The sequence below is a fragment of the Rhinopithecus roxellana genome, chromosome 8 (genome assembly GCF_007565055.1).
Source record: "Rhinopithecus roxellana isolate Shanxi Qingling chromosome 8, ASM756505v1, whole genome shotgun sequence".
In the NCBI taxonomy this organism is placed as follows: Eukaryota; Metazoa; Chordata; class Mammalia; order Primates; family Cercopithecidae; genus Rhinopithecus; species Rhinopithecus roxellana.
In genome coordinates, this window is record NC_044556.1 from 20,050,739 (window position 1) to 20,063,531 (window position 12,793).

Genomic DNA, 12,793 nt, shown 5'->3' on the forward strand with positions numbered 1-12,793 from the left:
ATAGCAGTCAGCTTTGTTTCTCATTACTAAAGGTTCTAGTTTCTAGAATATGGCCTTTTTTTTTTTGAGACAGTCTCGCTCTGTCACCCAGACTAGAGTGCAGTGGCATGATCTCAGCTCACTGCAACCTCTGCCTCCTGGGTTCAAGTGATTCTTGGGCTTCACCCTCCCAAGTAGCTGGGAAGATAGGCATGCGCCAGCACACCTGGCTAATTTTCTGGGTTTTTTTGTTGTTTGTTTGTTGTTTTGTTTTGTTTTTTGAGACGGAGTCTCGCTCTGTCCCCCAGGCTGGAGTGCAATGGCACAATCTTGGCTCACTGCAACTTCTGCCTCCCAGGTTTGAGTGATTCTCCTGCCTCAGACTCCCGAGTAGCTGGGATTACAGGCACACGTCCTCACGCCAGGCTTATTTTTGTATTTTTAGTAGAGACGGGACTTCCCCATGTTGGGCAGGCTGGTCTTGAACTCCTGACCTCAGGTGATCCACCCACCTCAGCCTCCCAAAGTGCTGTGATTAAAGGTGTGAGCTACCACGCCTGGCCAATTTTCTGTATTTTTATTAGAGATGGGTTTCACCATGTTGGCCAGGCTGATCTTGAACTCCTGGCCTCAAGTGATCCTCCTGCCTCAGCCTCCCAAAGTGCTGGGACTAGAGGCGTGAGCCACTGTGCCCAGCCAGAATATGGCTTTTTAAAGATAATCAGTTTCTCTCTCTAGTTACAGGTGTATAGTGTATTAAATTTCTTTGTATATCAATGGTTGTAGTGTATTCATTCTTACTAACATTTAGAATTTGTTCAAAACTATAGGATTATTATACCATTATAAAAAACCCAATGGATTTAAATACAATTAAGAAGCGCTTGGAGAATAAATATTATGTGAAGGCTTCAGAATGTATAGAAGACTTCAATACAATGTTCTCAAATTGTTATTTATATAACAAGGTATGTAAGCTTTATGTTATACTTGCTAATTTTTTGCCATTACATATAGGAGAGAGATGTATAAAATCGTGATCACTTCAGATTTCAAGTCTCTTCAGTTGAGATATTTTACGTATATGTGTGTGTGTATATATATAATTTTTTGTGTGTGTGATGGAGTCTGGCTCTGTCACCCAGGCTGGAGTGCAGTGGTGTAATCTCGGCTCACTGCAACCTCCGCCCTCAGGTTCAAGTGATTCTCCTGCCTCAGCCTCCCGAGTAGCAGTGAATATAGGCACCCGCCACCCTGCCAGGCTAATTTTTTATATATTTTTTTTGTTAGAGACGGGTTTCACCATGTTGGCCTGGCTGGTCTCGAACTCCTGACCTCAGGTGATCCACCCACCTCGGCCTCCCAAAGTTCTGGGATTATAGGTGTGAGCTACTGTGCCTGGCCAAGATCTTTTACATATTTTTAAGGACAATACTTTTTCACTGAATTTCATAATTTTCACATACCAATACTTGTTCAGTCTATTTGCTATAATATTTTTGTGCCTGAATAGCTGTAGTGGCTTGTTACGTTTTTTAAAAATACCAATGAGAGCTGGTTTCTGTGAATAAAGTATTTCAGAATGTTTTCTGTTGCATTCCTGTCATTTTAGTTATGAGATAAAAGAAAAGTCTTAGTATATATTAATCTTCATTAAATTTTCACAGTATGGACCCCTGGCCATAACCTAAAAAGCCAAACCAATTGCCTACTTCTAAACTTCACAACAAGTTGATTTAAAGATCAGATATGTTCTGGCTGGGCACAGTGGCTCACAACTGTAATCCCAGCACTTTGGGAGGCCGAGGTGGGAGGATCATGTGGTCAAGAGATCGAGAACATTTTGGCCGACATGGTGAAACCACGCCTCTACCAAAAATACAAAAATTAGCTGGGCATGGTGGCGCGTGCCTGTAGTCCCAGCTACTCTGGAGGCTGAGGCAGGAGAATCGTTTCAGCCCGGGAGGCAGAGGTTGCAGTGAGCCGAGATGCCACCATTGCACTCCAGCCTGGTGACAGAGCGAGACTCCTCAAAAAAAAAAAACCCACCTTCCTGAGATGAGTCCTTTGACTCTCCCTTTTTGCCTTTCCCTGTCTCTTGTTTCTCCGTCTCAAAAAAAAGATCAGATATGCTCTTTGTTCTATCCCAGTAATAGTACTTGGATTTGTGTTAATCAGTTTGCCTATATGATGTATGTAGAGATTTTATTGTATTTTATTTATTTTTTTGGGATGGAGTCTTGCTCTGTCACCCAAACTGGAGTGTAGTGTATGTGGAGATTTTAAACTTAATCTTCATATTGGCTCTCATCCATAAAATTGGATTTGTGTATTTGGTTTTTTCCATATAGTATTCCCATTTCCTATAGTACTGTATCCTTTTCTAGCTGTTCTAGGGTATCTAAATATTTTAAAGCTTGTATCTCATTTAAATATGAGAATTCTAAGTATTTGTCATTTCATTTATTCAGAATGACTAGTGAGTGACACTGAATTGTAATAGAAAGTTTGATTTGGCTCCCGAGAAAACTACCAATGCCAGCTTATCTGTATAAAAAAGATTTAAAACTATTAGCCAATGCAAATGATTTTTTTTTTCTGAGACAGGGACTCACTGTGTTACCTAGACTCACTTGATCTCCTGGGCTCAAGTGATACTCCCACCTCAGCCTCCTAAGTAGCTGGGATTATAGGCACACACTACTGCATCTAGCTCCAAGGTGGATTTTTAAAAAATCAATACCATTGGCAACTTCATTTTAATTTAACTACAATTCCAAAGGGTCCTTTCAGATGTAATATTTTTAAATGAAGTTTAGTAATTTTCCTGAGCTACCTAACTTAGAAATAAATGTTCTCTTTATTTAAGAGAACTGTTGCTTTGTAAATTACTTACTTTTTTCTCAGTCGTAAATTGAAGCCAGAGGAAGACTTGTAAGCAAATAGTTAAGATTGAAAAATTGAATATTTTTTTTTTTTGAGGCAAGAGTTTTTGCTCTTGTTGCCCAGGCTGGAGTGCAATGATGCAATCTCGGCTCACCACAACCTCCACCTCCCAGTTCAAGTGATTCTCCTGCCTCAGCCTCCCTAGTAGCTGGGATTACAGGCATGCGCAACCACACCCAGCTAATTTTTTTTTTTTTTTTTTTTTAAGACATAGTTTTGCTCTTGTTGCTCAGGCTGGAGCGCAATGGCACCATCTCAGCTCACCGCAACTTCCACCTCCCGAGTTCAAGCAATTCTCCTGCCTCAGCCTCCCAAGTAGCTAGGATTACAGGCATGCACCACCACGCCCGGCTAATTTTGTATTTTTAGTAGAGACGGTGTTTCTCCATGTTGGTCAGGCTGGTCTCAAACTCCCGATCTCAGGTGACCCGCCCGCTTCAGTCTCCCAAACTGCTGGGATTACAGGCGTGAGCCACCGCACCCGGTCTAATCTTGTATTTTTAGTAGAGACAGGGTTTCTCTATGTTGGTCAGGCTGGTCTCGAACTCCTGACCTCAGGTAATCCACTCCCCTCAGCCTCCAAAAGTGCTGGGATTATAGGCGTGAACCACCATGTCTGGTGAAATTCTCTTTTTTTTTTTTGAGACGGAGTCTCGCTTTGTCACCCAGGCTGGAGTGCAGTGGTGAGATCTCACTGCAAGCTCCACCTCCTGGGTTCACGCCATCCTCCTGCCTCAGCCTCCAAGTAGCTGGGACTACAGGCACACACCACCACGCCCGGCTAATTTTTTGTATTTTTAGTAGAGATGGGGTTTCCCTGTGTTAGCCAGGATGGTCTCTATCTCCTGACCTCGTGATCCGCCCACCTCGGCCTCCCAAAGTGCTGGGATTACAGGCGTGAGCCACCGCGCCCGGCCGAAATTCTCATTTTTAATACCTCTTTGATTTAGTAGGATTGGTTGGATTGTAATTCTCTAGTGTTCAGAAAGCCCTTTGGGTACTTTTTAGAAGTTGAAGGAGTAGAATGCTAGAATTTTAAATGTGAGCTGCTTTCAACCATAGAGAATAAGAAAATAAAATGTGATCAACTTCACTATTTTCGATAAGAGATGAATACTATCTAGGAGTACTGTTACTGCCTTCAATAAAGTGGCCTGAAAATAAAACATTTGGTACAGTGACCATACTGTTTATCCTTATGGTATATGTAATATGTTTTGTAGCCTGGAGATGACATTGTTCTTATGGCACAAGCTCTCGAGAAGCTGTTTATGCAGAAATTATCTCAGATGCCACAACAAGAGCAAGTTGTGGGTGGTAAAGAAAGAATCAAGAAAGGTAAGGCAGGAAGTGAACACTTCATGGTTCTCTCTCTGTTTTTTTCCCCTCTGTGTCTCGTGTGTGTGTGTGTGTGTGTGTGTGTGTAAATCCCTCAAAGGAGACAGACATCCAGAAGTCCTACATCCTATTCTATTGATAAAAAATGTCCATTTGAAACAATCTGCCAAACCTTGATCACAAGGATGGGTATCATTCAAAAATAGTGAGGACTGCATTGATTTTGGCCTTGGAGCCAGCTTTCCTATAGCATAATGCCATTCACATAGTAGGGATTCAGAAAATCATAGCTGTTACTACTGTTTTCAGTGGATCTTGTATCTGTGCTGTACTGATAAGAATGCCCAAATTGCTAGTGCTCTCTGCATTAGAAAAGATTTCCATAGCTGAGAATGAAATGTTAGTATTGGGTTGGGAGATTGTCTTTTTTTCTTAACTTTTTCTTCAGTCACAAAAATCTTTGGAGGAAATCATCTTTACAACTAATAATCATATTGTTTAAATATGGTGTTTCAAAAATCTTAAGTATTCACATAGATTTATTGTAGAGGTTAATCAAGAATGTAGTAAATGTTGGTTTATCTTTGGATCACTTAAGCAGTGTAATCTTTAAGTTCTTAGTCATTCCATGTTAGTTTCCTCATTAGTATCAAGAAAATATTTATTTTTTATTTTTGAGACTGAGTCTTTGCTCTGTGACCCAGGCTGGAGTGCAGAGGCACAATCTCGGCTCACCGCAAGCTCCGCCTCACGGGTTCATGCCATTCTCCTGCCTCAGCCTCCCAAGTTGCTGGGACTACAGGCGCCCAGCACCACACCCAGCTAATTTTTTGTATTTTTTTTTAAATTAGAGACAGGGTTTCACCGTGTTAGCCAGAATGGTCTCGATCTCCTGACGTCATGATCTGCCCGCCTCGGCCTCCCACAGTGCTGGGATTACAGGCGTGAGCCACCACACCCGGCCCGAAAAATATTCATGATTGTAAATGTTTATAAAGAATATAGTCGGCCGGGCGCGGTGGCTCAAGCCTGTAATCCCAGCACTTTGGGAGGCCGAGACGGGTGGATCACGAGGTCAGGAGATCAAGACCATCCTGGCTAACATGGTGAAACCCCGTCTCTACTAAAAAAATACAAAAAAAAAAAAACTAGCCGGGCGACCTGGTGGGCGCCTGTAGTCCCAGCTACTGGGGAGGCTGAGGCAGGAGAATGGCGTGAACCCGGGAGGCGGAGCTTGCAGTGAGCTGAGATCCGGCCACTGCACTCCAGCCTGGGCGACAGAGCGAGACTCCGTCTCAAAAAAAAAAAAAAAAAAAAAGAATATAGTCAAGTGCCTGAGATAAAGGAGGCTTGTAATAGGTTCATGGCAGAGGTTGATTTTTTTTTTCAGGTTTTTATTGATAGTAATATATACTTTTTTATTGCTAATAGATCCTTAAGGTGGGTCATAACTTATAGTGCTTTAACCAGATCTATGAGATATTCACTGATTATTTAAGTCGTTATTCTTATTTTAGAAAAGGTTGATCCAATGTCTGACAATATGAGACCTAGGCTTCTACAAGAAGATTTAAGTAAGCCCTTATGAGGTAGATAATACATAGATCAGTATGGTATTTAAATTGTAACACCAACGTGCTAATTGTTGCTGACTTAAATTATTACCCTTAGCAAGATAAAAATTGTTATTTTTTCCATTTAATGTTGTTAGAAGGTAAAAATTATTGATCTTCTCATTGATCTTTTATCTGAGGGAAACATGCTCTTAGCATCTGAAACAAATAGCTACAACTTAACTTTCAAGTGTTTCTTTAAGGTTTTTTTTTTTTTTTGAGACAGAGTTTCACTCTTGTTGCCCTGACTGGAATACAGTCGCATGATCTCTGCTCACTGCAACCTCTGCCTCCCACATTCAAGTGATTCCCCTGCTTCAGCCTCTTGAGTAACTGGGATTACAGGCATGCGCCACCACCCCCAGCTAATTTTTGTACTTTTTAGTAGATACGGGGTTTCACCATGTTGGATAGGCTGGTCTCAAACTCCTGACCTCAGGTGATTCACCCACCTTGGCCTCCCAAAGTGCTATGATTACAGGCATGAGCCACTGCGCCATTTAAGTTTTTTGTTAGAAATAAAACTTGAAAAAAATTACAAGGCAGTGCATTATGGAAAAAAATTAAGACAATGCATTATGACACGTGTCAGATGAAATTATATGTAATATATACTGTGTTTCAAAAGAATGGAAGTTTTTTTTTATTTCGAGACAGGTCTCATTCTGTCACCCTGGCTGGAGTGCAGTGGCACTCCATGATCACAGTTCACTGCAGCCTCGAGCTCCTGGGCTTAAACAGTTCTCCTACTTTAGCCTCCCAAGTAGCCAATATTAAAGACATGTGCCACCACACCCAGCTAATTTTTTTGTTTCTTATAGAGGTGGGGTCTCATTTTGTTGCCCAGGCTGATCTTGAACTCCTGGCTTCAAATGATCCTCATGCCTTGGCCTCCCAAAGTGCTAGGATTACAGGCATGAGCCACCATGCATGGCCAAGAGTGAGAAATTGGTATGTGATGTGTGCTAGTACATTTTGTATTGCTATAAAGAAGTATCTGGCTGTTCGTTGTGGCTCATGGCCGTAATGCCAGCACATTGGGAAGCCAAGATGGGAGGATTACATGAGCCCAGGAATTCAAGACCAGCCTGAACAAGATAGAAGGACCCTTTACAGAAAAATTTAAAACTTTGCCAGGTATGGTGGCATGCACCTGTAGTCCCAACTCATCAAGAGCCTGAGGTGGGAGGATTTCTTGAGCCCAGGAGTTTGAAGGTGCAGTGAGTCATGATCACACCACTGCAGCAGAGCGACAGAGCGAGACCCTGTCTCAAAAAAAAAACAAAAAAGAAAAAAGAAAGAGAAAAGAAATATGTGAGGCTGGGTAATTTACAAAGAAAAGAGATTTATTTGGCTCATGGTTTTGCAGGCTGTATAAGTATGGCACCAGCATCTGCTTAGCTTCTGGGCCTCAGGAAGCTTTCAATCGTGGTCAAAGGCAAAGGGGAAGGTGTTGTATCACATGGCAAGGTGGGGTTAGGGAGGAGGTACTCTTTTAAGCAACCAGATCTTGTGTGAACTCATAGAGTGAGCACTCCCTCATTACATCGAGGATAGCACCAAGAGAATCATGAGGGATCCACCCTCATGACCCAAGCACCTCCCACACCAGGCCCCACCACCAACATTGGAGGTCACATTTCAATATGAGATTTGAAGAGGACAAAACATCCAAACCATGTCATGCTGGAAAAGTTGGGAAAGACTTTAGAGGTGCTATAAGTTATGTTTGACCTCAAAGGATAGGTAGCCTTTGGCTTCAGAGTGAATGTCTAAGTTTAAAAAACTTCTGACAGAAGCATTCCACTACCAGAGTCATGTCTTTGTTAGTCACAGTGGTAGGGAAATTGTCATATGATGGTAGCTAGTTTAAAATAATGTGGTTACGTACATGTTGATAATTTATGAGCAAATACTTGCGTGCTGATTATGTACCACAACACTGTTCTGTGCTCTTGAGATATGATCACTGAATAAAACAAAAACTTTGCCATCTTGGAATTTATATTCTAGTAGGAAGTGAGAGGCAAACATGACAGATTCAGTGGAGGCTCATTGAGAAGTGAAGATTTGAAAGAAGAACATTCCAGGCAGAGGAATCAGCTGGAGCAGAGGCCTATAACAGATCCTCCATCACTTTGGGCCATGCCTTCATTTGTGAATGGATCTTGCCATCTCAACCATTTTGTTCCTTTGGTTATCTCCATTTTTTCTTGCATCATTAATCTCTCCTCCTCTATGGGGTTAGTCTCATTACCCTATAAACTGGCTCTAGTATCTCATCTTTAAAATACTCCTTTGTCCATATTCTTCCAGCTATTGTTCCTTTTTTCGTTTCTTTCTTTCTTTCTTCCTGTATACTCATGTACTCCCCTTAGCAGAAGTTCTAGCTTTATTTCACCACCAAAGACATTTTGTCAGTCAGGGTCACTTGTAGTCTTCATTCTGCAAAATTTAAGTAGTGTTTTTTTCTGTTCTCATTTTATTTGATTTCTGTCAGTATTTGCCTTAGGAGACTACTATGTCTTTCTTAAAATGCTTGTATTTCTGCGTGCACACACTAATCATGTAGACTTACTTCCCATTCTAGAGTTCTCGTGACCTAGCTGTCTTCTTCTTACCTTTATAGTGACATCTTAGTTGTCAGCTTTGGAGAGGGAGGCCTTCCTTGGCTACCCTCTCCATAATAGTTCTCTGCCTTAGTTTAGTTAGTAACGTGTATATTTCCTTCCTAACACTTAGCATCACTTGTACTCAATAGGATTACTTATTTTTTGTCTGTTTCTTACACTAGACAGTAAGCTCCAAGAGCAGATACTATGTCTGTCTGGTTCATTTTTGAGCCCAGGAGGTTGAAGGTGCAGTGAGTCATGATCACACCACTGCAACAGAGTGACAGAGCGAGACCCTATCTCAAAAAAAAAAAAGAAAAGAAATATGCGAGAATTTGTGCCCTAACACCTAAAATGGTGCCCAACACACAATAGGCATGCAGTAAATATTTACTGTGTTTCTTTCATTTACCAAGTACTGCATTAGGTACAAGAGATTTAGGGGTGACCAAAACAAAGTCCCCTTACCCTCACAGAGCTTTTTATTGTGAGAGATAGAGACAAAATTAAGTAATTGTAACTATTCCTCACTATGCAGATCTAATTAGCTCCCAAGTTCAAAGAATAACAACAGTTGGAATATCAAAGGATGTGAGATTATCTGAATGTATTTGATTCCTGAGTTTTAAAGAGTAGTGACAACTCAGATATTGAGGAATATCAGCCCTGTCTTAAAATACATTCAAATTTACTTAGTTCCTGAGTTTGTTTTGCAAAAATTGAAGGGCCAGAAATAGCTATATGTTGTATATCAAATGTAATAATGGCATGGAAAAAATAAAGCAGAATAAGAGCTATACAGTTGATGAGGGAGGATAGGGTAGAGTGAAAATGTTATTTTATATAAGGTGGTTGAGAAGGTGACATTTGAGTAGATGCCTGAAGGAAATGTTGGAATGAGGCATAAGGATATCTTATTTTAGGCAAAACAAATAGTCTTCTCCTGCTTACCAAATGTGAGCAAGGCCAGCAGGCTAGAGTGAGGGAAGGGCAGAGGGAAGTAGTAAGAAGTGAGGTTGGAAGGAGGGAAGAAGTACGGAGAAGAGGACAAGCAGGTCGTATATATGCTGTGAGCACTTTGGTTTTTACTTAGCGAGATTACAAATCGTCACTAATTTGCGTTTTAAAAGATCACTTTGGCAGCTGTTTTGAGGATAGACTATAGAGTACCAAAGCAGAAGGAAGACCTGCCTGGATGTTATTGCAGTAATTGAGTTGTGCACTGATGATGCCTTGGGCCGGAGTGAATGCCACTTGTGAGTAGTGTTTGGAGTCTAGATAGGAAGATAATGCTAACAGGGTTTGCTGCTGGTTTGGATATGGAGTTTGAGAGACAGTGGAATCAAAGATGACTTCAGGGTTTTTGTTGTGAACAATTAGAAGAATGGAGTTGCCTTGATGGAAGGTTGAACTTTTGAAATAACAGATTTCAGAGTGATATGATCCAAATGTCTTAAGTCATAACATTCTGTGAAAACAGGGCAGAAGAACATGACAATTGTTCCTTTGGCAGAATTTTCTGAAGAATGTATTGATAAGAGAATCATATTCACATCTTTTGTTCTGTGATAGACTATGTGTTACAATTATGAAGTCCTTGGATATTTATGCAGAGCATTCTGAAGACCTCACATAGTACTGTGTGGTTGGTCTCCAGAGTATCTGAAATTTTTGCTTACGTTCATAGCTACCTGAAGCTAACCACACGGCTCTATTATTAGTCGTGGTTTAAGCCAGGCACCTTTTTGAATAAAGCTGGTAAACCTACCATTAATAACAAATGTTGAAGTCTCCATTATTATATCTTTATATCTAAATTGGTCTAACCTGTCTAATCCTGTGTGTGTAGATTTCAAAATGAAATAAGTATCCTATGCTTATGTTGCTAAAAAGCTGAACTAAATGAATTGAAATAGAAAATAAGACAAAGTGGTGTTTTATACTTTATTCATTCATATATTTGATGCTGGTTCATACTTTTCCAGGCACTCAACAGAATATAGCTGTTTTTTCTGCTAAAGAAAAATCATCACCCAACGCAACAGAAAAAGTATTTAAGCAGCAAGCAATTCCTTCTGTGTTTCCTAAGACATCTGTTTCTCCCTTGAACATGGCGCAAGGAGCTTCAGTCAACTCCAGTTCACAAACTGCGGCCCAGGTAAGTTTATTATAGTTCTATAATCATTGCTTTTTAATTTTGGATTTTTTTTTTCAGTTAATAAGAATATTAGTCTTCAACATCTAGCAATTTTTCTTTTTTAATTCATTTAGCATCTAGCAATCTGAAATCATACTGTTTCCACCTCTCTGTGCATTTTATGAATAGAGACCTAAGAGGCTAGCCAAATTTTACATATTTCTTAGGTAGAATTTGTACTGTTTGGGTGTCTTGATAGTATTAATATCAGAAGTTGTTCGCCTACATAGTTTTCTTTTAAAAGTCATATAATCTTGCTGATTTTTCAGGTATTCAGAAACTTTGGTATAACTATGACTGATTTTTTACTTTTCATTCATCTTAAGGTTTGCACACGACATTCTTTGGTATGTGGGAAGATAATATTAGAACTATTTAGTTTGCCTACAAAAGGAAATTAACCTTTAGCAATATTTAATACATGGATTGACAACAATATTTGTAAATTATCTATATAAAGACTTGGTGCCAATAATCTTTCCCTTTTTGTCTTTTAAGTGATAAGGAACTATGGCTCTGAATATCACTTTAAATATATTTTTTTGTTGTTGAATTGTTCTGTTTTAGGTTACAAAGGGTGTGAAGAGGAAAGCAGATACAACAACTCCTGCAACTTCAGTAGTTAAAGCAAGTAGTGAATTTTCTCCAGCATTCACAGAAAAATCAGTGACATTGCCACCTATAAAAGAAAATATGCCAAAGAATGTTTTGCCAGATTCTCAGCAACAATATAATGTTGTGAAGAGTGTTAAAGTAACTGAACAATTAAGGCACTGTAGTGAGATTCTTAAAGAAATGCTTGCAAAGAAACATTTTTCATATGCATGGCCCTTTTATAATCCTGTTGACGTTAATGCTTTGGGACTCCATAACTACTATGACATTGTCAAAAATCCAATGGATCTTGGAACTATTAAGGTAAATGTTGCCTTAATAGGAAGAACTTCTTTTTCTTGATTATACAAGTAATTCATCATTGCAAAGAAATCTTAAAATCTAGAAAAAGATGAAGGAAATTAAGATCATCAGAGTCATATTATCTGGAGTGAGTCACTGGAAATTTTAAAAATATATCTTTTTGTTTTCTTCCATTTGAACATGTCCATGGTTCTAGACCACGCACAGTGGCTCATGCCTGTAATCCTAGCACTTTGGGAGGCCAAGGCGGGCAGATCACTTGAGGCCAGGAGTTCGAGACCAGCCTGGCCATGGCAAAACCTCGTCTCTAAAAAAAATACAAAAAAGCTGGGAATGGTGGTGCCTGCCTGTGGTCCCAGCTACTCCAGAGGCTGAGTCATGAGAATCACTTGAACCCGGGAGGAGGAAGGGTTGCAGTGAGCCGAGATCATGCACTGCACTCCAGGCTGGGTGACAGAGGGAAATTCTGTCTCAAAAAAAAAAAGATGATATGAAAACCCTCTGCTTTTATGATTTTGTTCCAGTTCTCTTTACTTGGAATGTCCTCCTTCCTTATCTCTGCTTACCAAAATTCACTGGATTTTTTTTCAAAGTCTAAAAAATATGAAACAAATGTTGCAAAATTTTAACATTTGTCAAATCTGGATGATGGGCAACTGTTTTCTGTATATATGAATTATTTTGTAATATGAACATTTAATATCGGTGCTCAAATAATTATTGAATTGAACTATTTGTTTGTGAATCCTGTAGTTTTTCTTTAATTTAGGAGAAAATGGATAACCAAGAATATAAGGATGCATACAAATTTGCGGCCGATGTTAGATTAATGTTCATGAATTGCTACAAGTACAATCCTCCAGATCACGAAGTTGTGACAATGGCAAGAATGCTTCAGGTGAGCCATTACTTGTGCTCTGAAAGTGTTTTTCCTCTGAACATAGTTTAAACATCTTTTAGAACCATAACTTAAGAGTTAAAGAGTAATAACACCCACATCTCTTAAGTATTAAATGGCAAAAACCACAATTGCTTTTGCACCAACGAAATAGTTTATGAAATGTACTTTTAAAACTGAGAGGGCTGTGTGTTTTTTTGTTTGTTTGTTTGAGTTCTTGCATCCTTTAGTAGTGAATATTTTAATGAAGCTGCCTGCATACAAAGGAAACTGGGGAAATATTAGTGAAGAG

At 39.7% G+C, this 12,793-nt stretch overlaps 1 protein-coding gene across 4 annotated transcripts in view; it reads left to right on the top strand.

Moving 5' to 3' along the window:
- The window catches only part of BRDT (bromodomain testis associated), a 70,359-nt gene that overhangs the window by 12,274 nt on the left and 45,292 nt on the right, over positions 1-12,793 (top strand). For 2 of the 4 annotated variants that reach the window (XM_010370377.2, XM_010370378.2), the window contains 5 exons: positions 810-947; positions 4,149-4,263; positions 10,474-10,646; positions 11,253-11,603; positions 12,373-12,501. In XM_010370377.2, the coding sequence (XP_010368679.2) occupies positions 810-947; positions 4,149-4,263; positions 10,474-10,646; positions 11,253-11,603; positions 12,373-12,501 (906 nt within the window). The remainder of the gene's footprint in view (positions 1-809; positions 948-4,148; positions 4,264-10,473; positions 10,647-11,252; positions 11,604-12,372; positions 12,502-12,793) is intronic. The other 2 variants (XM_010370381.2, XM_010370382.2) reach the window with 1 other exon arrangement.